The 24,867-nt window shown below is 33.6% G+C and overlaps 1 protein-coding gene across 9 annotated transcripts in view; it reads left to right on the top strand.

Annotated features, from left to right (window-relative positions):
- LOC103102040 (small integral membrane protein 10-like protein 2A) overlaps positions 1 to 24,867 on the top strand; it is a 154,098-nt gene that overhangs the window by 107,115 nt on the left and 22,116 nt on the right. For 6 of the 9 annotated variants that reach the window (XM_056804357.1, XM_056804359.1, XM_016423888.2 and 3 more), the window contains 2 exons: positions 14,891 to 15,808; positions 18,710 to 18,810. In XM_056804357.1, the coding sequence (XP_056660335.1) occupies positions 14,966 to 15,808; positions 18,710 to 18,810 (944 nt within the window). In that variant the 5' untranslated portion in view covers positions 14,891 to 14,965. Of the gene's footprint in view, positions 1 to 14,890; positions 20,790 to 24,867 lie in introns of those variants that run through there. The other 3 variants (XR_008913352.1, XR_008913351.1, XM_007498255.3) reach the window with 2 other exon arrangements.

Here is a 24,867-nt window from a genome sequence, read left to right as displayed (position 1 = left end):
TCAGGTCCTCCAACGGTCTGAGGGACAGTAAACTGGTCCCCTGTTTAAAAAGTTTGGGAACCCCTGCTCTAAATGATCACTCTAGTGCAAATATCAATATGCAAATAGATCTTGATCAATGACACATGTAAAACCCAGTGAAATTGCTCATTGGCTATACAGGAGGGGGATGGGAGGAGGGGAGTGAAAGAACATGATTCATGTAAATATGGAAAAATATTCAAAATTAATTAATTAAATAAACTAAATTTTTTTTTAATTTAAAATAATAAAAAAAATGAAAGTCTAAAGACAGGTAGAATACATAAATACTTATTCCTAAAAATCTTGAATGATTTTTCAAGAAGAAAGCCGAGTGTTACTGATTATGACATAATTTGATCACTTGAAACATTATCACAAAAGATAAATTTTCTATTTTAAGCAGCAGAGTAAGTTAACATGGGAGTAATTTCTGAATTGGTTAATGTATGCTGTCATTGTATAGTAAGACCACTGATTTGTTCAATCAAAGGTCAGAATCGATATCAAAGGGATAAAGATGAGAAGAAAAGAAACAATTTTTGAAAATCTCAACTGACCTTTCTAAATAACTTACTTATACCCAAAAATGGGAAATGGATAAATGGACAAATATCAATTTTGATTATAGCCATTTCCTATTCCTTTCACTCAAGAAACTATGTCATCAAATATCTGATCTTGTAATCAAAAGCAACACTTTAATGTAATCTACTTTTTAACATCTTGAAGAAAATGATGAAAATAAAGAAGCAGTAACCTAGGGAAGCAATAGAGCCAAAAACAAATTTATAGAAACTCTATATCCTGAAACCATTTAGAACAAAACTTCTAAGAGAATAGGCAGAAAAATGGGTAAGTTCTAACAAAGTTTTTATAATATTTTTCTCATATTTTAGAACCCCTACTTATTCTAACAGATAGTTCCTAAATTGTATGAGGGATTAGATAAGACATTAAAATAAACAGACAAGTAAGACATCAGAAAGAACTTTTTCCAACCCTCTGATTATTAATATCAACTGAGGCATAAAATAGGGAGATGTGTCTGCCACTGTTATAGAGGATGATCCCTCAAAAAAATCATTAACTCTGCACAGAAAAAACTAAGTAGTTGAAGAATGCCTATTATCTCTCTAGTTGTGCTTCATGATTTAGACAGCCCTTAGAGTTGGCCCATTAGTATATATATTTTGGACAGAAGGAAAATAGATATTGAACTGAGACCAGCAAATTATATTACATTTGGGAATTCTATGGTGTTTTCTTTTTGAAAATCTTTTTTTACTTTGAACTCAGACACAAAGAAAGAAAGAAAGAAAGAAAGAAAGAAAGAAAGAAAGGGAGAGAGAACATTTCTGTACATATGGTGTAAAAAGACAATTTTTTACAAAAACAATCTCTATTTGACAGTTTCCTTTGTGTGGAAAACTGATTTTTCCTATTCATTAGTTGGTAGTAAGGCATTTTATTGAACATGATAGGATTTTTTTTTTTTACTGTTTGGGTCCAAGATATTGGGGTTTAGGAATTAAAATTTACTCTGAAGTCAAACTGTTATCATTAATAGATTATTTCTACCCCCCCCCCAAAATCAAAGCAAATACTAAAAAATGGATGTTCTCTCAAGAAACTTCAAAGGAAATATTAGATATTTTCTCTAGTATTCCTTTCAGAAATGATAGGAGAACTCAGTTTAAAGTCCTAGTCTATGATTCTCCCTGGGACATCTAAGATAGCCTCCATTTTTCTCCTAAATATGAATTATTTTTTTCTCCTTGGATTTGCATCTGCTGCTCAGAAATTGCAGGACATTTTGGGAGATTTTTTCCTATATTTCAGTAATGTGTTAAAATATCACAGTTTTTTTCTAATATTATCTCTTATGGATTACTAAATAGAATTTTCTTCCTTGACTTCTGTGACAAAGAAGACTTTTCTCCTTTGCTGCTTTTTTCTCCTTTACTGGCTCTTCTGATATTCTTTAAAATGTTGACATTCACCAAGCCCTTGAATCTCTTCTTTATATATTACTTAGCATATCCACTTTAGATTCCATCTCTTGTTTCCATGTTGGTGACTCCTTAAATCCATGCCGTTAGCCCCAGCCTCTCATTTTAGCATCACAGTTAGTTGTGAAATTTTAACTTTTTTTGTCTTTGTATCTTAACCTCATTATATCTAAACCAAAACTCATTTCTTCTGTCTTCTTTTGTGCCCTTCCATGGATGAAGTTTTCCTATGGAGTTCAGTTTTTCTCTTAATATTAACACCAGGCAGGTAGGCACAAAATTTCAATAATTTTTTACTTATTCCCTATGTCTAGTCACCAAATATTGCTATTCTTTTTTTGTTCTAGTTCTCAAATCCAAAACTTTGCATTTCCAGTGTCACTGATTACGTTCAGATCATAATTCCTTTTTGTCTGGGCTGTTGCTCTCTGGAATCTTCCTCTACTCCATTTACATACTGTCACCACTAGAATTGCTCAGAAATTTTCAAGGACTCTCCATGCTGATAGGAGAAAAGTCTAAGGCAGTGATGGTGAACCTTTTGGAGACAGAATACCGGGCCCCACTCCCATCCCACCCCAGACTGTGTGCTGTGCCCATCCCACCCCAGACTGTGTGCTGTGCCCATCCCCTCCTGAGACTGAGTGTTATGCCATGTCCCCCATCCCACCTCCTTACCCCAGGCAGGAGAGGGAGGAATTACACCCATTGGGCTGCTAAGTAGAGAGCTGGTGAGTGTGGAGAGGGGGAAGAGAGTGACCCCAGTGTACTGCTCCCCTCCAGCTCTGCACCATGCTGTGAGCTCCACTTCCCTCAAACCTAACTCCTTTCTTACCTTACCACAGGAATCACCTTCACCACAACTTCAACAGGCTATACTGCCAGCATTGTACCCTTACACAGTATGTGAGACTCCCCTTTACTCCAGACAGGGGAGGGAGGAAGCGCTTGCATTGGCTACTGGGAAAAGGGGTGGTGGAAGTGAGGACTATCCTCACATACTTGGAGAGGGGGAGGGGAGCAGCTCCTCCCAAGTCCCTCTGCCTTTCTAGTAATGAACTCTGGAGGGTGACTGCAGGTGTGCCCACAGAGAGGACTCTGTGTGCCCTTTTTGGTATGCGTGCCATAGGTTCACCATCACAAATCTAAAGCCCTCCACAGTCAATGCACTTTTCCAGCCACAATTCTCCTTACTCCTTGACAGGAATTATGTGTTCTATCCACACCAGATTACTTATATTCTTTATACCCTCATTTTATCTTTTTTGCTTTTCTCACCATTTCTTTGCTCTGGTAGTCCAGTCTACCTACATTTCTTTTTCCAATTTCATCTGTTGAAATCCTTTAAAATTTAAATTAAAATTTAAAACCATCCTATAAGGCCCAGTTCAAATATTACCCTTCTTAAAAGCTTTCCTGATTATCCTATCTGGAAGCAACCTTTTCCTCCTCTGAACTCCTAATATACTCCTCTTAAGGCAGTTTGTCATGTTGCACTTTATTTGTTAGTTATGGTTGTAAGCTGTTTCCATATTTGTCTTAGTCATCTTATTACATCTTCATAGTTTCTAGCACAGTGCAAATAGCAGGTGTTTATTACAGATTTAATTAAGGACCAGAACTACCTGAAACATAAAACATAAACAAGTGTTGTATGTTGTCTATGTATCAGGATGATTGAATCCATCATGTTAGGCAAAATCGTCAGGGTATCTAAATAAAATAAATCTGATGAGAATAGTATCTTTGAAGCTTAGGGTAGAGAAAGGCTTAAGGAAATTTGGTGTGCACAGAAAAAAGAGCTAGTGACCAGGAATACCAATATTTTGTTAATTTAAAAAGCATAATTATGCATACATATTTTAATATAGTAGTAAGAATTTTTTCTCAAGAAATTTGGAATACCCCAGCTTTTGGGACAAGAACTCACTATTTGACAAAAACTGCTGGGTAAATTAGAAAACAGCATGGGAAAAATTAGGTTTAGATCAACATCTTACATCCTATACCAAGATAAATTTGGAATGGGTAAATGACTTAAATATAAAGAGTGAAATCATAAATAAATTAAGTGAACATAGAATAGTATACCTGCCAGATCTGTGGGAAAGAAAGGAATTTAAGACCAAGTAAGAGATAGAGAATATTGCAAAATATAAAATGAATGACTTTGATTATATCAAATTAAAAAGGGTTTGTGCAAACAAAACCAATGCAACCAAAATTAGAAGGAAAGCAACAAACTGGGAGAACATTTTTATAACAGAACTTCCTGACAAAGGTTTAATATCCCAAATATATAAGGAACTTAGTTAAATTTACAAAAAATCAAGCCATTCCCCAGTTGACAAATGGTCAAGGGATATGAATAGGCAGTTTTCACATTATGAAATAAAAACTATCAATAAGCACATGAAAAAGTGTTCTAAATCCCTCCTGATTAGAGAAATGCAAATTTAAACAACTCTGAGGTACCACTTTTCACCTAGCAGACTGGCTAATATGGCATCAAAAGAAAGTGATAAATGTTGGAGGAGATGTGGCAAAACTGGGACACTAATACACTGCTGGTGGAGTTGTGAATTGATCCAACCATTCTGGATGGCAATTTGGAACTATGCACAAAGGGCTTTAAAAGAATGCCTACCTTTTGACCTAGCCATACCACTTCTGGTTTTGTTCCTCAAAGAGATAATGAGGGGAAAAAAAAAACTTGTACAAAAAATATTTATAATTGTGCTTTGTGGTAGCAAAAAAATTGGAAAATGAGGGGATGTCCATCAATTGGGAAATGGCTGAACAAATTGTGGTATCTCTTGGTGATGGAATGCTATTGTGCTCGAAGGAACAATGAACTGGAGGAATTCCATGTGAACTGGAACGACCTCCAGGAATTGATGCAGAGCCAAAGGAACAGAACCAGGAGAACATTGTACACATTATGGCACAAACGAATGTAATAGTTTTCTACTAGCAGCAATGCAATGACCCAGGACAATTCAGAGGAACTTGTGAGAAAGAACACTATCCATATCCAGAGAAAGAACTGTGGAAATGGAAATGAACTAGAAAAATATATGATTGGGGTTTTGATGTTAAAAGGATTGCGCTACTGCAGATATGAATAATACTGAAATAGGTTTTGAACAATGATATATATATAGCCCAGTGGAACTGCTTATTGGATTCTGTAGAGGGAAAGGAAAGAGTGGAAGGAGGGGGAATCATGAATCACATAACCATGGAAAAATTCTAAATAAAAAAAGGGGGAAAGTTTGGAATATAAATTGCAGAATCCCATTTTAAAAAAATAAGTCCAAAATTGAGCTAGTAGTTAGGAAGTTCACAGAGCAGAAATAAACTCTGCTTGATTTTATTTTATTTATTATAAGAACTTGTAGATAAAAGGAAAGAGAAAGATGAGTTAGGTTATAAGAAGATCCAGAGCTCATTTGAGAATATTATTTAAGAAGTGTTTTAAAAATGAGTTGTTTATTTTGCTTAAAGGAAGGAACCAGGAGAGTCTACATTCTGTGACAGTGATAAATTAATCTTTTTTCTGGTGGAAATGGAACTGTCACCAGGAAGAAGTAGCCTTTCCCCTTTGGGTTCTTTGCTACTGTGCTTTTAGATATTTTTCTTTCCACTTTTGCTAGCTCTGTACAGGTAAACCTGTTAAGTATGAATGTGGTTATACTTTTCTTCCTTGTATTCCCCTTCCTCATAATGCTTTTAAAAATCCTTTTTTTTTTTAAAGTTATTTAAGGATACTTTTCTTCAATTCAAATTTTAAATCTTATAGCTATTGGGAAACTCATGAACCACTTTTATGTAATGAGCATAGACTTAATTGGTGTAAGGGAAAAAACCTACACAAGAAACTAAACATTTCCTTGACTCAGAAGTATGTTAAGGTGTAAAGTCCCTAAAGTTGTTTTCATTAACTTTAGACTGTGATGCTTTTTTCCCCTCACCTCTTAAGCTTCATATAATTCTGCTTCAGCTATAATAATTGTATAATAAATTGGGTCCATGGGTATATTGATAGCAAATGTGTGTCATATTCTTTTTGTCTATTTGAAGAGTCTCTGATAATAAAGTTAAAACCTAGAAGTTTGGTGAAAGTAGAATCTGCAGTGAGCTAATATAGGGCTTATCTCCAATTCAAGGCCCAAAGCCCAGTGTTTTCTTTTCAAACCTTTTAGGATGAGAAATAACCTAGTTGGCTGCCCTTTGGTGAGAGAGTGGCCAGAACTATTTTTAGCTCTTAAAAAACACCACCATCAGACCTTCAGTTCTCCTGGCCTCAAAACAAGACATTTCATCTCCTGACACCAGGCATTCTCACAGGCTCTCTACTGTGCACTACTATTCTGCTCTTAATCTTCACTTCTGGGCTTCTCTCAAATCCTAACTAAAATCCCACCTTTTACAAGAAATCTCTCCCAATCCCACTTTGTGCTAGTGCCTTCTCTCTGTTGATTATCTCTAATTTGTCTCATAATATATCTTGTATGAATACAGCTGTTGTTATTTTGTTACTTCTCTTAAAGTATGAGCTCTTTGAGAGCAGAAAATGTCTTTGGTCTTTGTATCCTCTGTATTTAACATAATAACTGGCATGTAATAGGCACTTAATAAATGCTTATTACTGCCTTAATGACCTAAGGAACTCAAGATGTTAGAACTGAACACAAGAATTGGACAATTAATAGGTAATTTTCTATTCAGCTATGTAGTCTGGTAACAGGGACATGAAACTTGTTTGTGGAGAAACATTTTGCCCTTTTTTCTTTTTCCTTTTAAAAATCATTATTATTATTATCAATTACATATAATAACAAGTTTTGACATAAGTTTTCCAAAGTTATATGATTCAAATTGCCTTCCACCCTTCTTCCTTCCCCCCTCGTGCAGCTGGCAAGCAATTTAATCTGGGTTATATGTGAATTATCACATGAAACATATTTTCATATTTTTCATTTTTATAAGTGAGTAATCTTATAAAACAAAAACCCCAAAACATATACCTAAATAAACAAGTGAAAAATCATATGCTTTCATTTGCCTTTCTACTTCAAAAGTTCTTTCTCTGGAGGTGGATGGCATTCTTTCTCATAAATCCCTCAGAATTGTCCTGGATCATTGTGTTGCTGGTAATAGCCAAGTCTGTCACAGTTGATCATTCCACAATATTTTTGTTCATGTGTACAATGTTTTCCTGGTTCTGCTTATTTCACTCTGCATCAATTCATTTGGGTTTGTCCTTGAAGTTAATTATAAGATTTAGTTAAGTATACCTCCAATTAACCAACAGATCTTTCTTAAGCACCAGAGTATAATCTTAGGCATTGGGGAGATACAGAGTTGAGAAGTTATGGCTTTGGCCATTAGGAGCTTGTAGTTTTAGTAAACAGATAAGGCACCAATAAAAATAAGTCCACTGTTATGTAAGTGGATTAGAGAGTTTGAAAATAAAATAATATTTTCTTTCTGAAGGATTTGCTAAGAGGAAATTGTAAAGAATCAGATTAGGAAAGGTTTACTGAAGGAAGTGGTGCTTGGGCTGTAAAGAATGGGAAAAGGGGTATAATACATCTTCTATTCTTACTTTTACATTCCAGGCATACAGAATGATCTTAGGGCACGGAAGTGTGAAAATGTGTGTTTGGGAGAGAGTTGTCCAGGCTGGCTGGGAAATAGTGTGTATTAAGTTGTTTAATGGAACATAAGAGTGGAGTTAGATTGTATTGCTTAGACTAGGTTGAATAATCTGAACTTTTACTAAGTAGGCTATAGGGAAACTGAAGATTTTTTTCAACATTGTTTTATTTTTTCAAATAAAAATTATTTGTTCCTCTCTTTTATTCTTCCCATTTGGGGAGGAAAACTTGAAACAAACCCCTATAATAAATGTACAGTCAAAGAAAACAAATCCCTGCATTGGCCGTATCTAAATAATATGTCTCATTCTCTGCAGAGGGTATGAGTATCATGCTTCAACATTGATCCTCTGGAATTTTGCTGATCATTGTGCTTATTAGTTATTCTTAAAGTATTTAAAATTGTTTATCTTTAGAATGTTATTGTTTAAATTGTATTTCTGGTTCTGCTAACTTATGTCTCTCAATCATATAAATCTCTGAAATCTTCCTTTTGATTATTTCTTATAGCATATTAGTATTCATTGCATTTATGTGCCATAATTTGTTCATTCTTTTTTTGAAGGGCACTCCCTTTGCAATTACAGAAGTGCTACTATAAATATTTTTATATGTATGGGTCCTTCTCTTCTTACTTTAATCTCTTTGATATATAAACCTAATAATACTGAAGATTTGGGGCAGATTAATGACATGATCAGATCCTATACCAAATTCCATGTTTTCATTATTACTCATTTTGGCTCTGGTATCTGTGACTATAAGTTCCATATTCTATATTGTCAGGCAGTATAGTCAGTAATAAGAGATCAGGGCGAGGACTTCTCCACTTTGTCTCTCTCTTAGGTCAGAACTGTACTCCCTATATGTGAAGAAGAAATTTTTTTCATACTGAATTTTACTCTCTTGAACTTAAAAGTATTCATCATTTTGTTTTTCTGCAATTTTGTGAACAAGTTCATATCCAACACATCTTTTTCTAATGATGTTTTTATAGACATCTTTTGGGATGGTTTTTTAATGGAACCCTTAATCTTATCTGTCTTCCAGCAGAGTGTGGGTGGATTAAAAAAGTTGCACTACTTTATTTTTGGCATTAGATTTCTAGTGTAAGTAGTCCTCAATTTAGGAATGCATCTACTTTTGAAAATTTGTTAGTTTATTTTAAAAGAATCAGAATACATTTTCCCAATGAAGCATTCAATTAGTGGTGGTTATATTTCCTAGGTTAGATTACAAAAGCCTATTTGATTCATAATGCAGTTACATCAATACTAGCCTCAGTTCTAGGACTTGCAGAACTTTGAAAGAGACAAAGTTAGATTTTTAGTGCTCTCTCAATCTTTTTGCACCCTTTCCCAAATTACCATGGAGAACACTAGTTGCCTCTAGCATTACAACACAGGAAGACCAGTTTTGATACTTTCAAAATGTTCAGTACCGTTCTTGTACAAACCCTTCAATCAGAAATCCTGCTTTTTCAGTGTAGCACATTACAAATAGGAAAGCTGATTGAGTTATCAGTATATGTGACTAATAGCCAAGTCCTAAAACTTAGATATTTGTTTATTTTTAGAAGATTATTATTAACACAGATTTCCTAAATAGTAGGATTTCACAGAATCTTAGATATTTTTAGGCAGGACATTATAAGCTAGACAGGGCATTATTACTTGGAAGCATGTCTTTGGAATCAGATTCTCCCAAGTGGTATACTTTCCCTTTGGGTTGCCCAGTTCTCAGCTTTCTTTCTGCATTCTCTACTTCTTCCTACAGTGGGTCCCATAGTAGCCGTACAGGGTTTTTGTCAGTTGTGGAGAAAATGACATTGATGCAGGAATTTTGGGGCTGTTTATAATAGAGAACAGAGAACCTGTATGAGTAAGAATAGTTAAACATTTTTGTGAACTAATATTAAGAATTTAGGAAATATCTAAAAGTCGTTTATGGTTATAAAAAGAGGATTCTGTAACATTTAAACCAGAGAAGAGTTGACAAGAATAGTTGTAGGCATAAAGCCAATTATATTTTTATGATGACCTGCAAAAGTATTTTTGGAAAATGACCTAACCTTGTAATTTATTAAACTGTCTTCTAAATAAATTAAGGAACTTAAGCACATATCTGTATTTATAATAAAAGTATATAATTACATGAAGGGATTTTTAAGCATAAAATATTAAAGAAAACAAGAATAGAAGGATATTTCTTTTTTTTTTTAAACCCTTACCTTCCATCTTGGAGTCAATACTGTGTATTGGCTCCAAGGCAGAAGAGTGGTAAGGGCTAGGCAATGGGGGTCAAGTGACTTGCCCAGGGTCACACAGCTGAGAAGTGTCTGAGGCCAGATTTGAACCTAGGACCTCCCGTCTCTAGGCCTGGTTCTCAATCCACTGAGCTACCCAGCTGCCCCCTAGAAGGATATTTCTTAACACAATAAAGCCTCCTATTTTCAACCAAACCAACAACATACTATAGAGTGATGAAAGATTAGAAGCAGTTCCACAAGAAATAGATACAAATACAGTGTTCATTTTCACCACTTCTATTTTACATGGTATTGAAAATGCTAGCAGTTGCAATAAGAGAAAGAAGAAAATATTAGAAGAATTAAAATTGGAAACGAATAAGTCAAAATTCTATTTTTTATTATATAATATCTTATTTAGAAAATCAAATGACTTCAACCAAATAGTTGAGGCAGTAAATGAGTTGAGCAAATTTCCAGGATATAAGATTAATTCATATAATTATAGACATTTATACTAGTAATAAAGATCAAGAAAACATCATAAAATATAGTTAATTTTATCTTTTTCTCTCCCTTGAAATTTTTTTTTTTGCCATTTTTACACTTCACTTTCCAGTGATTTCCTCCCATTTAACAAATAACAGAGTCAAGAAAAGCAAAACTGCACATGGACCAAATCCGAAACTGTTGACTTCATTGTTTTCCTAATGCCTGCCACCTTCCTGAGGTGTCATCTCACCACCAAATTCTCTAAAATCATAATTGTCATTGAACCAGTCCAGTCTTTCATTATTGTTTTCCTTCACATTGTTGTGGTCATTTACAAATAGTTCTCCTGGGTCTATTCATGAAGATCTTTGAATTCTTTATACTTGTCATTCCTTATAGCACAATAACATTTCAAAATTGATAGGAATGCAGTCCTATTTCTTTGCTACTGTAAAAAATATTCCTGCCAATATTTTGTTTAATTGGGGCCTTTTGTTTCATGTTTGACTTCTTGTGGTATATGCTTGGTAGTGATATTCCTGAATTAAAGCATAATTATTTTTTTAGTTCACAAGTAGGTCCACCAATAATACATTATAGGTATATGTTATAGGTCCACCAGTTGTACGTTAGCATGCTTCTCTTCCATAGCCTCTCCAGTATATGCCATTTTTGTCCTTATCTTTGTCAGTCTCATGGTTGTGAACTTAAACCTGAATAGTTTTAATTTGTTATTTCTCTTTAAATATTTGGAGCAGTCTTTCATACTATTGTAGAGAGCTTGCATTTCTGTTGAAAATTTTTTCATATTCTTTGATTTATTTACTGGGGATTATTATGGCACTTGTTTTTATATATTAACATCAAATCACACGTGGATTTAGAGCTATACACTCATACCAAATACTTCAGTTTGTAGTACTCCAGCTGAATGATAATCTTAAACATAAAAATTAACATAAAAATATGGAAGAAAATGGAATAATATTTTAATATCAGAGAAAGGGAAATAAATTTTCTTTTAAATAAACAGAAGAAATTATTAGGGATAAGACATATTTGACAGAAGAAAATCTTGGTAGGAAAAATAAAGAACTGTTAAAAATTCAAAAGACATTGTGACCAGGAACAAGTTGCTTAACCCCAGTTACCTAACTCTTACTTACCACTCTTCTATTCTAAGAATTTTTTTCAAAAGACAAGGGAAGCTAGGTGGATAGAGAGCCAGCCTGGAGTCAGGAGGACTTGGATTCAAATGTGACTTCAGGTACTTCCTAGCTATGTGACTCTGAGCAAGTCACCTTGTATCTTAAAATTTTATTTAAAATAATTTTAACATAAATTTATGTAAATTAGTTTCAATTAATTTTAATATAAATTAATTTCAATTACTCTATTAAAATAATCTAAAGTAGTAAAACAGTATTGGGGGCTTGTGGAGAAATAAGTTGCTAATTTTTTTGCAAGTGGAATTGAAAAGTAGAAACTTTGGGAGAGGAGTCCAATATCTGAAAATCTTAGCTTGGATGTTTATTCTGGGCCCTTAATTCTCCTTTGTCCCAATTTTCTAAACTGTAAAATGAGAATGACTTCCATTGGAGGATGACAGTGAGGAAAGAAATTCATAAACCTTAAAATGCTTTTGTAAAGTTAAATTTCCATTATTATTAAGTATTATTTATCATAACATACTGACTTGTATGTAACATATGAACATTTATTGACACATACTGGCTCTGTAATGCTGAGGGGATGTTGCATAGAATTGGTAGCCGAGGTATCTGATACTATTAGAGACTAACTGCTGATCTCTTATTGGTGAAAGAAGTTTACTTCTGGGGAGATCCTTAAATGAAAGAAATTATAGATCTAGACCCCCCTAAATACTATAAAATGTGCTATTCATGAATTTTTTAATGTTAATATTGTATGGTATTGCCTCACATGTTTACTTTTGGAAAACTTCAGTAATGAATAATTCATTTAGTCCTTCATGGTCTTAAGAATTTCCCATGATTTTCCCCTGAAGAATGGTCCCATTGTACTCTGCCATAGTCACGTCATATCTTTGAGGATGATGTTTAATTCTGGGCACCTCATCTTAAGAAAAATATTAGTAAGCTGGAGAATGTCCATACAAGGGCAACCAGGATGGTAAAAGACTTTGTGTTCCATGAGATTCATTTGAAGGAAAGGATTATATGTAGTTTTAAGAACAGAAGATTGAACAGGGTTGCAGAATGGTGGTGGATAATAGCTATCTTCAAATATTGAAGGACTGATTGTCAGTAGGAAGAATGATTATCTTTATTCTATTTGGCTTGAGTTAGAGAGGTGGTTGGAATTTTCAGTGTCTTGATAAAGTGAATTTGTTGTTGTTTTCCGTTATGATCAACTTTTCATGACCCCATTTGGGGTTTTTCTTGGCAAAGATACTAGATTGGTTTGCCATTTTTGTCTCCAGCTCATTTTTCAAGTAAGAAACTGAGGCATACAGAGGTTAAGTGACTTGTCCAGAGTTACACAGCTAGTAATTGTCTGAGGCCAGATTTGAACTCAGGAAGATGAGTCTTCCAGACTTTAAGCCTAGCATTCTATCCACCAAATCACCTAGCTGTCCCTTTTCTTCCAATTAAAACTCTCTAATAGAGGAATAGGCTGCTTTAGAAAAGAGTGGATTCCTTCTCATTGGAGCAGGCTTCAAATAAAAACTGGATGATCGTTAATCCAGGATGATATGAAGATATCCATTTTAGGATATTATATTTACTGGCCACTGAAATTGTTTCCAGTTCTGAAATTCTGTGATTTCTGACCAAAAATGCCACTTTACCTAATATCTGCTTTGTTTCCACAGAAGCAACTGAGTGATGTGGCAATTGTTATTTACATTAAATATACGACTAGGAATTTCAGTAGGTGTCACTATAGAAAACATTTGTTATGATTTGAAGCAAATATATAGTATTGATAGACTTGTAGAAAGATGCAGTTCTTCAATGGCAGACTGATTTCATCTTTACTACAAAAGCCCAAAGCATTGAGAAGCTAACTTAATTTTATATTACATGGGGTTAATCAACATGCATCTCCACGAGATTCCTCAGTGGTCTCAGAGACTTCAGATTTGAATAGAAGGATCATTATTCTATTGCAGCTGTATCTACAGATAGCAAGGAAAGAGTTTTTAAAAAATCATTTTATTACCTTCTCCTTTCAAATTTAATTTTCAGATTTGCTTTATCCCTCCAGGTTCTGATATTCAGAAAGGCAGCTACCTTTCCCTCTCTCACTTTTCCCCAAAAGAAGCACTTCTTGGCAGCTTATATAAAAGCTATGAATGATATCATGTATTATGAAAGTTAATACAAAGATATTTAATAAAACTAACTGAGAGCTCTCATGAAAACATTTCAGATATGCGGTGGAAGACTCCTAAAGCTTTCCTTTTTAGTAAATTTCCTAAAGAAATGGTAGTAAAAAGTACTTAGTATAATTATTTTGCTGATACTTCTTGACATTAGTCAGTCCTTTCTAACACTGTCTTATTATTTTTAAGTAGCTTGAACTTATTAACGTAAATGCTATCCACCTCCAGAGAAAGAACTGTCAGTCATCTTTCACATTAGTATTTCTTTGGTTTTATTTTGGTGTTTTGGTTATGTATGAGTGTGCTCTTACAACAATGACCAATATGGAAGTGTGTTTTGCATGACAATGGAAAAATAGAAAGAAAAAGAAAAAAAGTAGTTGGAGTAGGATAGTTAGGTGGATAGAATACCAAAAGTGGAGTTGGAAGGACCTAGGTTCAAATCTGGCCTCAGACACTTGCCTAGTCCTTACTGCTATTCTGCCTTGGAATCAATAGATTCTAAGCCTAAAGGTAAGGGTTAAAAAAAAAAAGTACCTTGAAATTAAATCATAAATGGTGAGAGAGAGAGAATTAGAAAAACTATGTAGTGATTTAGATTGAGGGTTTGCTTTAAAAAAATAAGTCAGAACTTTAAAAAAATAACAGTTCGGGGGCAGCTGGGTAGCTCAGTGGATTGAGAGCCAGCCCTAGAGATGGGAGGTCCTAGGTTCAAATCTTACCTCAGACATTTCCCAGCTGTGTGACCCTGGGCAAGTCACTTGACCCCCATTGCCTAGCCCTTACCACTCTTCTGCCTTGGAGCCAATACACAGTATTGACTCCAAGATGGAAGGTAAGGGTTAAAAAAAAATAGTTCCTCTTAAGATTATGAAATCCATATTTTTGATAAGTTATTACTTGAGTTTAGACCACTATCATACTATTATATCATATATAGGAGTCTGCCATTAATATTTTTTTCAACTTTTAGAGAATATATTGATTCCTAAATAGCAAGATTTAAAAGCTGTTTGAGGTTTTGGTTTTCACTATTTTAAGATTATAATTCAAAAAAGGTACTAATTGATAATTTTTTTTTCAGGTACATATTGAGATCCACTGAATATATTTGGCTGACTGTAACAAAGGACTATCTCTGAGTTTACTGCTTCATAAGATGGAAACGATGAGGGACAGAAGAACTACTCTGGGCAGTTGCCACATTAGCGTGAAAGGAGAGGATGATGTTGATTCCAACAAACTCCTTTGTAGAGTTAATAAAAGACAGCAACAGAAGGAGATCCCTCATCTATCAGACATGTGCTCCTGGTCAAATAAACCTGGAGTGGATTTCAACAGAAGTTTACACAAAGAGCTATTCTCATCTGAGATAAAGAATTATTTGAGTAAGGCTGATCCCTTGCCTCATATTGGTAACAAAATGCTTCCTTATTTGAGAAAATCAACAAGAAGAAATTCAACTAAAGCAGCTGGTCAGAAAGATTCAGTTAATATGCTTTTTCCTGCAAAAGAACATTTTGCTAAGATTTTCTGTGGTCTTAATGAAGCATTAGTGAGTGACTGGCTGGAAAGAGCTATCTATTCTATTAATGACCTCAGAGAATGGTGTCACATAGGGGATAATTTTGTAAGGTTTGCAAATTTCTGGCTGTCAGAACTACCATACAAACAAAAATTAAACTTGCTACAGTTAGAAATGGGACTTTTTGATGATGAACTGCAAAGTGCATTTTTTGAGGAAGTAGGAGCCGAGTTAGAATTCTCTCACCTGCACTCCGTCCGTTCTGCAACACTATGTGAATATCCTGAAGTTCTTCTGAATGATGAGACAAAATATGTTTTCCTTGACTATCTAAACCTTATGTCGTCAGAGCAAACAATAGAATATAAGAAAATGCTTTCAGGTTTAAAATGTACAACAAACAATCTTCAGATAGCACTGTGGTTGCTAGCTCTACGAGCATTTGCATTAGCAAACCTCTGGCATGCAGTAGTTAAGGTAAAAACAAAACAATAAAAACCAATAGTGAGGTTAATTTAAAATTGATTTTTTAAAATTCGTCTAAATTCAATTAGAAATGTTCAAACAGCATAGTTATGAAGTTTCTGCTTAGGTTTGTGTGGTTAGGCAAACTTAAAAGAAATAGAACTGGAATTGTTTTGTTGAAACTGGTTGTTAAAACAAGGAATCATTTTTATATCGGGAAACTTTTTTCGAAGTATTTAAAATTGTGTTAATGATGTATTCAGAGTTGGGTAAGCCTTTTAGTATATTAATGTCTGCCAGCATTGATTTCTAGTTAGAATTATTGAACATAAGGTATTCTTCAATTTCCATTTTTAAAGGGCTACCTTCACAATTCCAACTTTAGCATCCTTTTGCTTGTGATCCATGTAAAATTCAACTAATCTGTTACTAGCTCTGCTGGATTAACAGTAAGTTGCTTTTTGATTCTGTAGAAATATTTTGACCTGCAGTCAAATTTGCTTTCCTTTCCCACTCTCTTAATCTTTTTTCCTAATCAACTTAAAAAAATTAAATGTAGGCCCTAAGATAAAAATTGCTGTATTGGATTTCAAATAGTCACTTCTCTGACCCTCACGAACCTTATAGTATTATTATCACTTGAAAAGCTAACTTGAAAGGGGTTTTGAGTGGTAATAGTTCAGCTATAGATTGGCCTATCAAGTGTTTCCACTGTAAAGGACTGAAATATGTTTTGCAAGGAAAAATTTTAATTTTCAGAAGGTCCTTAATAACAAAAAATTTGCCTCAGCAATGAAGCTAAGGTCAGTGAGACCATAACCAGTGTGAAATATGAAAAACACAGTAGTCTTGTATGATTTAAATGGGAAATCTTTTCTTGACAAACCCTTCTTTCAATTCCAATTCTTTTCCTTCTAATCTTTCCTATTTTGTTTCATGGCTTTCCATGACTGTTCTTAAACATTTTTATTGGCCTTATAAATTATAGAAATGTATTCAGCTCATTTGCCAAAAAGCAGTAAAATTTCCTAGGTAGCATTTAATGCTGAAATGAAATTTGACTGGTAGCTATATGAGAATAAAGTATGTCCTTTTTAATAAAAGCTCAGAATGGGGGAGGGCAAAAAAAAGTCATCTTAACTTTTTAATTCATTTATTTATATGTAGCTGCTAATTTTTCTTTTGGTAATATATTAGATTACTAGGCCCACACATATCTCTGTCAGCAGATCATTGTATCATGTAAGAACTTCTGTAAATCATATCTGTTAGCACTAAGGACATCTAAGTAGTCATACTGTACTCAAATGCCAAAAAAAGGCAGTTCAGGAAAGCAGTTGGTTCCCAAACCAACAGTTGAAAGTCAACAGAGGTACAAGTGATAAGTCTATGAAATTATATGGTCCTCTATTCTTTTAAAGTAGTTATTTGGTATAAACATTTGATTTTGAGGGCTGCAGAAGTCCTAAGGTGAGATCCTCCTAGCCAAGTTGCTTCTACATTTTATTTATATGAGACACACTTCAAATTATATAGTTTTGACAGCCAGGAGTTAAAGAAACTGTTTTTGGAGGAATTGTAGTTATTAAAATTTGTGTATTTTAACAGTTACTTCACTGATTTCTCATTGGATGATTTTTGGAAAGTTAAATAGCAATCCTTAATCAGACATAATATACAAAACCAAGATTTTTATTGGGTGCTTATTTACATTTGGAAATCATAATCAACTTTCTGTCACATCAAAGCAGATGATTGAGGAGATAGTTCTAAGTTATAAACCTGTAGACAATAAAAGGCAATTAAGAAGTTGTTAATTTTTAAAAATTAGGTCATTATTGCTTTTATGTCTGCTTAATTTATAAGTAGGGAAGCAAAATATGTTTTAGGACTTAACCCAAATTTCTTACTGCTACAAATTTTGAAAGTATTTTTACACTACAGTATTGCTAGAAGTTTTCTCTGTACAATTCCTCAGATTTACAAACCAAAAAAACAACAACAAAAAACCCAACCCTTTCTTTTTCTGACCTCCTGGGCAGAAGAAAATAAAGGCCTTTGCTGAAAAGTGCCTGAGCTTATAGTCTGAAACAGCAGCAATTCTGTAATCTCTAGTTTGTAGAAAGCACATAGGACTTGGAATGGAAGCTAAGTACCTAAGAATCCCTAATTCCCCAGTTTGGCAGTGACAAATAATGCAAAGTAGTTCTGGAGACTGAAGCTTGTTTTAAATTTAACGAGTTATTACTCTTAGTGGAATCTTCTTTCAGATTTTAATTATTGTTTCTTTTCAACATTTCATGTTTATCAAGGACTGAGAAAGTCCAATTAGGTTGAAATACATGTTTACTTACATTGCACTTTATCCTACATATCCTATTCATTGAGAGCAGTATGCTTGCACTACAATAATTTCACTGGAAAAAAAGTTAATTTTGGTGGTCATTACTCCCAAGGAAAAATACTTGGGAAAATAATTTTAATGAAATAAGCTTTTACTCATTTTTACATAATGATTTTAAAAAGTAGAAGTATATATACCTTTACTGACTCTGAGGCTTCTTGTATTTGGGAAAAATACTTTTTAAACAAAACTCTTTTAAATTAATTGGGATGGAACTTTATAATTTTGATAAAAGTCAGACATGGGAATTATTCTTGACAGTACATTCATTATCTGCTAAGACTGAAAAATTCCTGATCATTGGAATTTCTTTCACTAGATAGAGCACAAGTTGTAGTTTTATAGCATTTTCAGACTGACCTTCTGTATAGAATATATGGTAAAGTTTATTTTTAAATTGTCTGGTTACCCAATAACATAGGGATATTTTTCTAGGGCAGCTGTAGATCATCACAATATTAACAAGATAAAACACTCTGGTTAACTATTTAATGCTTTTTGAAATTTAGTTTTATAAGGCAATGGTCAGTAGCCAGCCTCCTCCTGGACTACCTAACAAGAGTTCTGTTTCTGCTACTAGAAAACAAAAAAGTGATCTGTTTAAAGAAAGGTAAGAAAACTGTCCTTGTTCTGACTTTTAAGAATATGTCCTTTATCATGTGGGGATTTACAAAAATGATACACTGTTCCTTTTAAAAAAATAAGTTAAAAACATAATTATATAATGCCCATGTGTTTTCAGGATCTTATTGAAAATTTATAATTTCTTATTTCATTTAAAACCTCAGGTTACTTTGATAGTTTTATTCCTTGTAAAACTCTCAGAGGATTTATTCCTTCTAGATCATAGGTACTTAATGTTTGTTATAGCAAAAATTAACAATTAAAAACAATGTTAGTCATCTTCTGGGGATGTTTCAAGAAAAGGATAATTGTTTTTTAACAAGTAGATTTTGTATTCTGAGTTACTGGCAATTAGTTAGATGCCTATCACACATAACCTGTTTTAGATCATTATGTAAAAATAAAGACAGCAAAAATTACAGCTGGAATAAAATGTGTTCAGCTCTTACGGAATTCTTTGAGTAGTATGTCACTTAAACTGTTGTATTTCTGGGGTCCAGACTAGCAGCAGAGCTCATAAAGGAATGTCTCTACATTTTTCTGTTGCTTTACAAAATTATGGTCTCGTAACCGAATACTTTAGAATCAGATGCTTTTTCATTGTACAGTGTTACAACTAATTGGAAGTTCTTTTGAAATAAATTCTTTTTCCCAGTGTCATTATAGTGAAAGATTTTTTTTTTTTCTGATCAGAGAAAGTCCAGTCTCACCTTATGGCTCAGTTATTAGTACGGCATATTTGGGTATTGAACATACTATATTTTACCCTCTCTATCTCCCTTTTAATTATTAAAAATAAAATAATTCTGGAAGGAACAGAGATTATTTTGTCAGTTTGCTTCAAGTCATAAATATTACACCACAGCTTTTTAAAAAAAATTGTCTCAGAAAGGGTAAAGTTTTGTTTTTCATGTGTTGATCACAAAATACGAGTCAGAGAGGGATAAGCATAGGGATAAGAATGTCTAGTATAGTACTGAGTGAGTATCCTTCACAAGGAAGGACTCTTCATCAAATGTATAAGGGATGCATATTTTTAAAAACCTTCTAGAGTAGAACTTTTTCTTCATTGTTAAAAGAATCATCTCTGACTTTTTCATATTTTGATGTCTTTTTAATATAGCTTTTAGCATGAAAATGAGAAGACATCTTTTATTAAATAGTCTCTCTTAATGTCAAGTTTTTTTAGTGCTCTGGGGTTGGGAGGGTTGTACTAAACATCTAATCTAATTTTCTTCCCATACCATCTGATTTTAGGTAACTCTCTCTGTTAAGATCAGAGCTGAACTGGTGTTGTATTTAATCACATCAGATTACAAAATTTTATCATTAGTTGTTGGAATATTGTAAATTCTGAAATGTTCTTTCTTCTTACTCCCACCAAATTCAAGTTGATTATTTAACTCGAACAACTGGAACAAGCCATAGTTGGTGAACTTGTATAGACTTCTCGTGTTCGTTTAGAACACTTGGAAGCACCCACATGGGATTAGGATTGATTTTTGTCTACACAAAAAGATGTTTACAACTTTGTATTATTTTTTTAGCAGTTTGTTATCTAACACATTTTTTAATGAAATGCCAGTTTATTTCTATAGTAACTTTAAAATTTATTGTTCATATGTGAAAGTAGCCTTTTTTGCTATAGTGCATTTCACAATACTGAATACTATAAAGGACTCACGATAATGCTCACCTGTGCCACAAGAGGGAGCCAGGCGGTCAGTTTTCAGATTATTTGCCTAAATGATGGCCTTGTTTTTTTCTGATGTTCTTAGATCCAAATTCATAACAACAAACAGCAACAAAAACTTTGCATTTACCTTATATGGATTTTTACTTTGTTGAGTATAATGTATAAAACCTTACAATAGGACAGAAACATTGTAACTGTTAAATCAAAAGCAATGGACACTTCTTTTGGGGTGTTTTTAAAAAAGGAAAATAAAGTGTTGGAAAATATTATGTATGTTTTTTGTATGGAGTATCATTAAAACATAATTTAAGTGTAAATTTTCTTCATTAGTATACAAATGTTTTTTGAAATTTATTTTTTATTATTTTTTCCTTTTCCTCATATATTTCCATAGTTGGTTTGCCCTCCCTAAATTGACTTTTCTGCACATACCTTTTCCCTACACAAAATGGTGTTTTCCCATATTATTTCTCCCATTGGTTGCTGGATTTCTGGGAATTCTCTTTTCCCCCTTATATCTATCACCTTTTATGAGGGATTCTTGGAAATGCCTGAAGGGTAAGTAGGCTTGCAATGTGTGCTATTTAACATTTACAAACTCTTGAACTTTGAAAGTGGTACAATGATTGAAGTATGTAGCTTTATGTTAAATATTGCTTTCATTAAAATTTTCATTGTTTATTAACTTCTATACAGTATGATTCTTCATGGATCTTTGTTTTTAAATTGTTTTAGCATTTTCATAGTGGAAAATTTGGAAAATAAAGTGTTTAGTTTTAAAGTAATTCTTAGTAACTTATGAGTACTGCTTGGAACTTAAAAACAATTTATGTTGGGTCAACTATAGTTTCTTTAATTTTCATTTCTCTGCTACTGTGCAAATTGGAATGAGATCCATTCATCATTTGATTAAACAAAGAATGGTTGATTCGAAATTTGGAAAGTTCTTCCTATAATCATATGACTTAGAAAAAGAAGCAAAACTTTAGGTGTATATCTTTTAAAGTATTCTCATTTACATTAAAAGAGTCTTTTTACATTTCTCACTTCACAGTAATGGAGTTGAGATCTTAAAATTCTTTCAGAAGTATGTATTTTATAACTTATATCTACTGCTCTTTAAAAAGGAAAAACAAAGTGTTTGTTTTTTTTTTAAAACCCTTACCTTCTGTCTTAGAATCAATATTATGTATTGGTTCCAAGGCAGAAGAGTGGTAAGGGCTAGGCAATGGGGGTCAAGTGACTTGCCCACGGTCACATAGCTAGGAAGTGTCTGAGGTCAGATTTGAACCCAGGGCCTCCAGTCTCTAGGCCTGGCTCTCACCCACTAAGCCACCTAGCTGCCCCTCAAAACAAAGTTTTTTTTAAAGGAAACTTTTTCAGTTGAATAATATGGATTCTCTCTCCCCTCTCCCTCACAAGTTCCTTTCTTTTACTGATTTCTTTCCTTGGTAGAGAAGTCAAGATATTTCTTTCCTGGTTAAGGATCAGCAAATATGAATAAAGAAATGAAATTTCTTTCTTTGAATGCCGAAAATCTTTGTTTTTGCTCTGTGTTTGATTTCATTCTTCCTTGATCTGAAAGTTTTGAGTAGATTTTTTTTTAGCAGTTTTCATGGTGTCTCCTTCCTATCACAGACCAAGGATAGAAGGATAGAATTTTAGCTTTTGTTTAGTTTGAATAGGATTTGTATTTTACAAATTTTGAAAACTTAGCTGTGCTAATAAGACACTAATGTCACTTCAAGATATTAAGATCATATATGGAATTTTCTCAGAAAACTAATAGTTTAGAGTATATAACCTAAACCTTAATGTTTCTTTATATAAAAATCACAAAAATTCCATTCTCTTATTTTCCTTCCTTCCTTCCTCCCTCCCTCCCTCCCTGCCTTCCTTCTTTCCTTCCCTCAAGCTGAGATTTCATTGGCATAAGGATCTCCACATGAGGAAACTTTATTGATGCAGATCAATAACTGCTTTGCAATCTTTTAAATATGAGCACTCTCTGGAACCCTATAGGGGTTAAGTGACTTGCCCCAGGTCACACAGCCAGTATGTACCAGAGGTTTCAGGCCAGCTTTCTTTGCACTGCCCCATGCACCTTCTTCATTATTCCTTTTAAAATGGAAAATAATATCCTATGCACATGACTTTTGCATAAGTTTTTAATGTTTACTTTATATGAAGGTTAGACTTTTGTCTCTCCTTTTCATATTTTTCCCCAAAGTTCATTTTACAGTTAACAGGAATACTTCCGTAACTTTATTGTATTTATTTCATTCTACTCTCCCTCCAAAATTAATTCTATAAATCTTTCCGTATTCGGAACTTTTATATTAACTCTACTCTAATTTCTTAAGTGAGCAGTTATGTTACATTTCTTTCTTTTCTTTTTTTTAACCTTACCTTCTGTTATATAAATTCTAAGACACAAGAGTGACAAGAGCTAGGCAGTTGGGGCTAAATGACTTGTCCATTAGCTAGAAGTGTCTGAAGCTAGGCTCATGTTACATTTCAAATGCTATCAATTTCTTCTCTGAAGACCCTTTTTTTTTTAAAGCCTTACCTTCTCTCTTGGAATCACTACTAAGTATTGGTTCTCGGGCAGAAGAGTGGTTACGGTTGTGATAAAGGATGGAAAGGTTTGCACAGTTTTGCAAATTTCCATCCTTTATCAACAGGGTTAAGTAATTTGCTCAGAGTCACTCAGCTAGTAATAAGTGTCTGAGGTCAGCTTCGAACCCAGGTATAGTTCTCTATCCACTGAACCACCTAGCTACCTCCTTTGTAGACTTTTAAAGAAAATACATGTTCAAGTATGAATTTGTATATTAAAGTGAACAAATCTGTGCATCAGAACATGGCAGTTAATCACATCTAGGATGATTCATGAGGATATTATGTACCCTCAGTGCAGAGAAGCTTTCAAGATCAGGAAGTTCTGCAAATGATTAAAATATCAAAAATTTCCTAGTAATTTAAAGTCTAACTTCCAATAATGTGTTCTAGAGCATTCTTGTTGATGTTAGAAGTTTTTTGTCCTTTAATTTACTTTCCCTTTTTCTGCCTTATTCCAGTGTAATATTGTGTCACAAAATGAGGATTTGGTATTTGTATACTTCCAAAAAATTCATCCAGCTTGCATTTATAAGCAGGATGTGGGTATTTCCCAACCAAATCCAAAATTCCCAGGAGATGGTTGAGAGAATACTTATTCTCTCTCAGGAAATGTGAGGCTGTTTAATCACACTTTCTTAAAACTTCAGAATCACACAGAAGTGGAATATAGATTTGAAAGTTCTTATGGTGGTTGTAAGTATACTGTTATGGTAAAGAATTTTAGAACATTGCTCAATTAAAAATGTTTTTTTAAGATTTCAGCATTTTAACTTTTTATCATCAACTTAAACACTGACCAATATGAACATTTTCATATACAAATGAGAGCAGAAAAAAGGAATGTATATGAAATTGTCACTGTTATATACAACTTGGTTTGTAAAAATAAATAATAAATTCAGAATGTTAGTTTTGCTACTTGTCTGTCTTTCCGAATTTCCTTCTTTTCCATTTTCTATAATTTAAAAATGTTTCATTGAAAGTTTTGGCGGGGACCTGGGTGGGGGGAATCACTGTTACCAGCTCCCTGCCCTTCTTTGTGACAAATGACCATAGTCAAGCAAAATGGATCCTCACACCACTCTCATCAGCCTTCAGGAGTGTTGCATTGATCTGAACTTTTTACAGTTGTTTTCCTTTACAATGTTTTAATCATTGTAATAAATTCTTCTCATGTTTCTGTCTTGCCTCCAGCTAGATTAGATGCATAGAGATAATTATTTCACTCTGCATTGTTCCATACAAGCCTTCCCAGATTTCTCTGAAATTGTCCTTTCATTATTTCTTATGGCACCATAGTATTCTGTTATGTTTATATAAAATAATTTGCTCAGCTGTTCCTTCATCGGTGAGCAATCCCTTCTCCCAATTCTTTGCTATGACAATAAGTGTTACTATGACTATTTTTGTAGATATAGATCCTTTTTCCTTTGTTCTCTTTGGGTAGTGTCTAGGGTTCACTGTATCAAAGAATGTGCAAACCCTACTTATACTTGGTATTACTATCACATTCAGTTGTACCTCATTAGGACCTAAGATATTTTGTGTTAAGCATGCAAAAAAAGATATAGTAAGATTCTGTCCTTAAATAGTTAGTCATTTAGTTGGAGAGATAATATTTAGATATTTGAAAATGTTTGGAAAGCAGTGCAAGGTAGAATATAATTGACAATATGTGTGGACAGCAACTGCTATAGGAAGTCACTTCATAGTAGAGAGGAGGAA

The sequence above is a fragment of the Monodelphis domestica genome, chromosome 7, assembly GCF_027887165.1.
Source record: "Monodelphis domestica isolate mMonDom1 chromosome 7, mMonDom1.pri, whole genome shotgun sequence".
Lineage (NCBI taxonomy): Eukaryota > Metazoa > Chordata > Mammalia > Didelphimorphia > Didelphidae > Monodelphis > Monodelphis domestica.
This window is presented reverse-complemented; position numbering and strand designations above follow the sequence as displayed.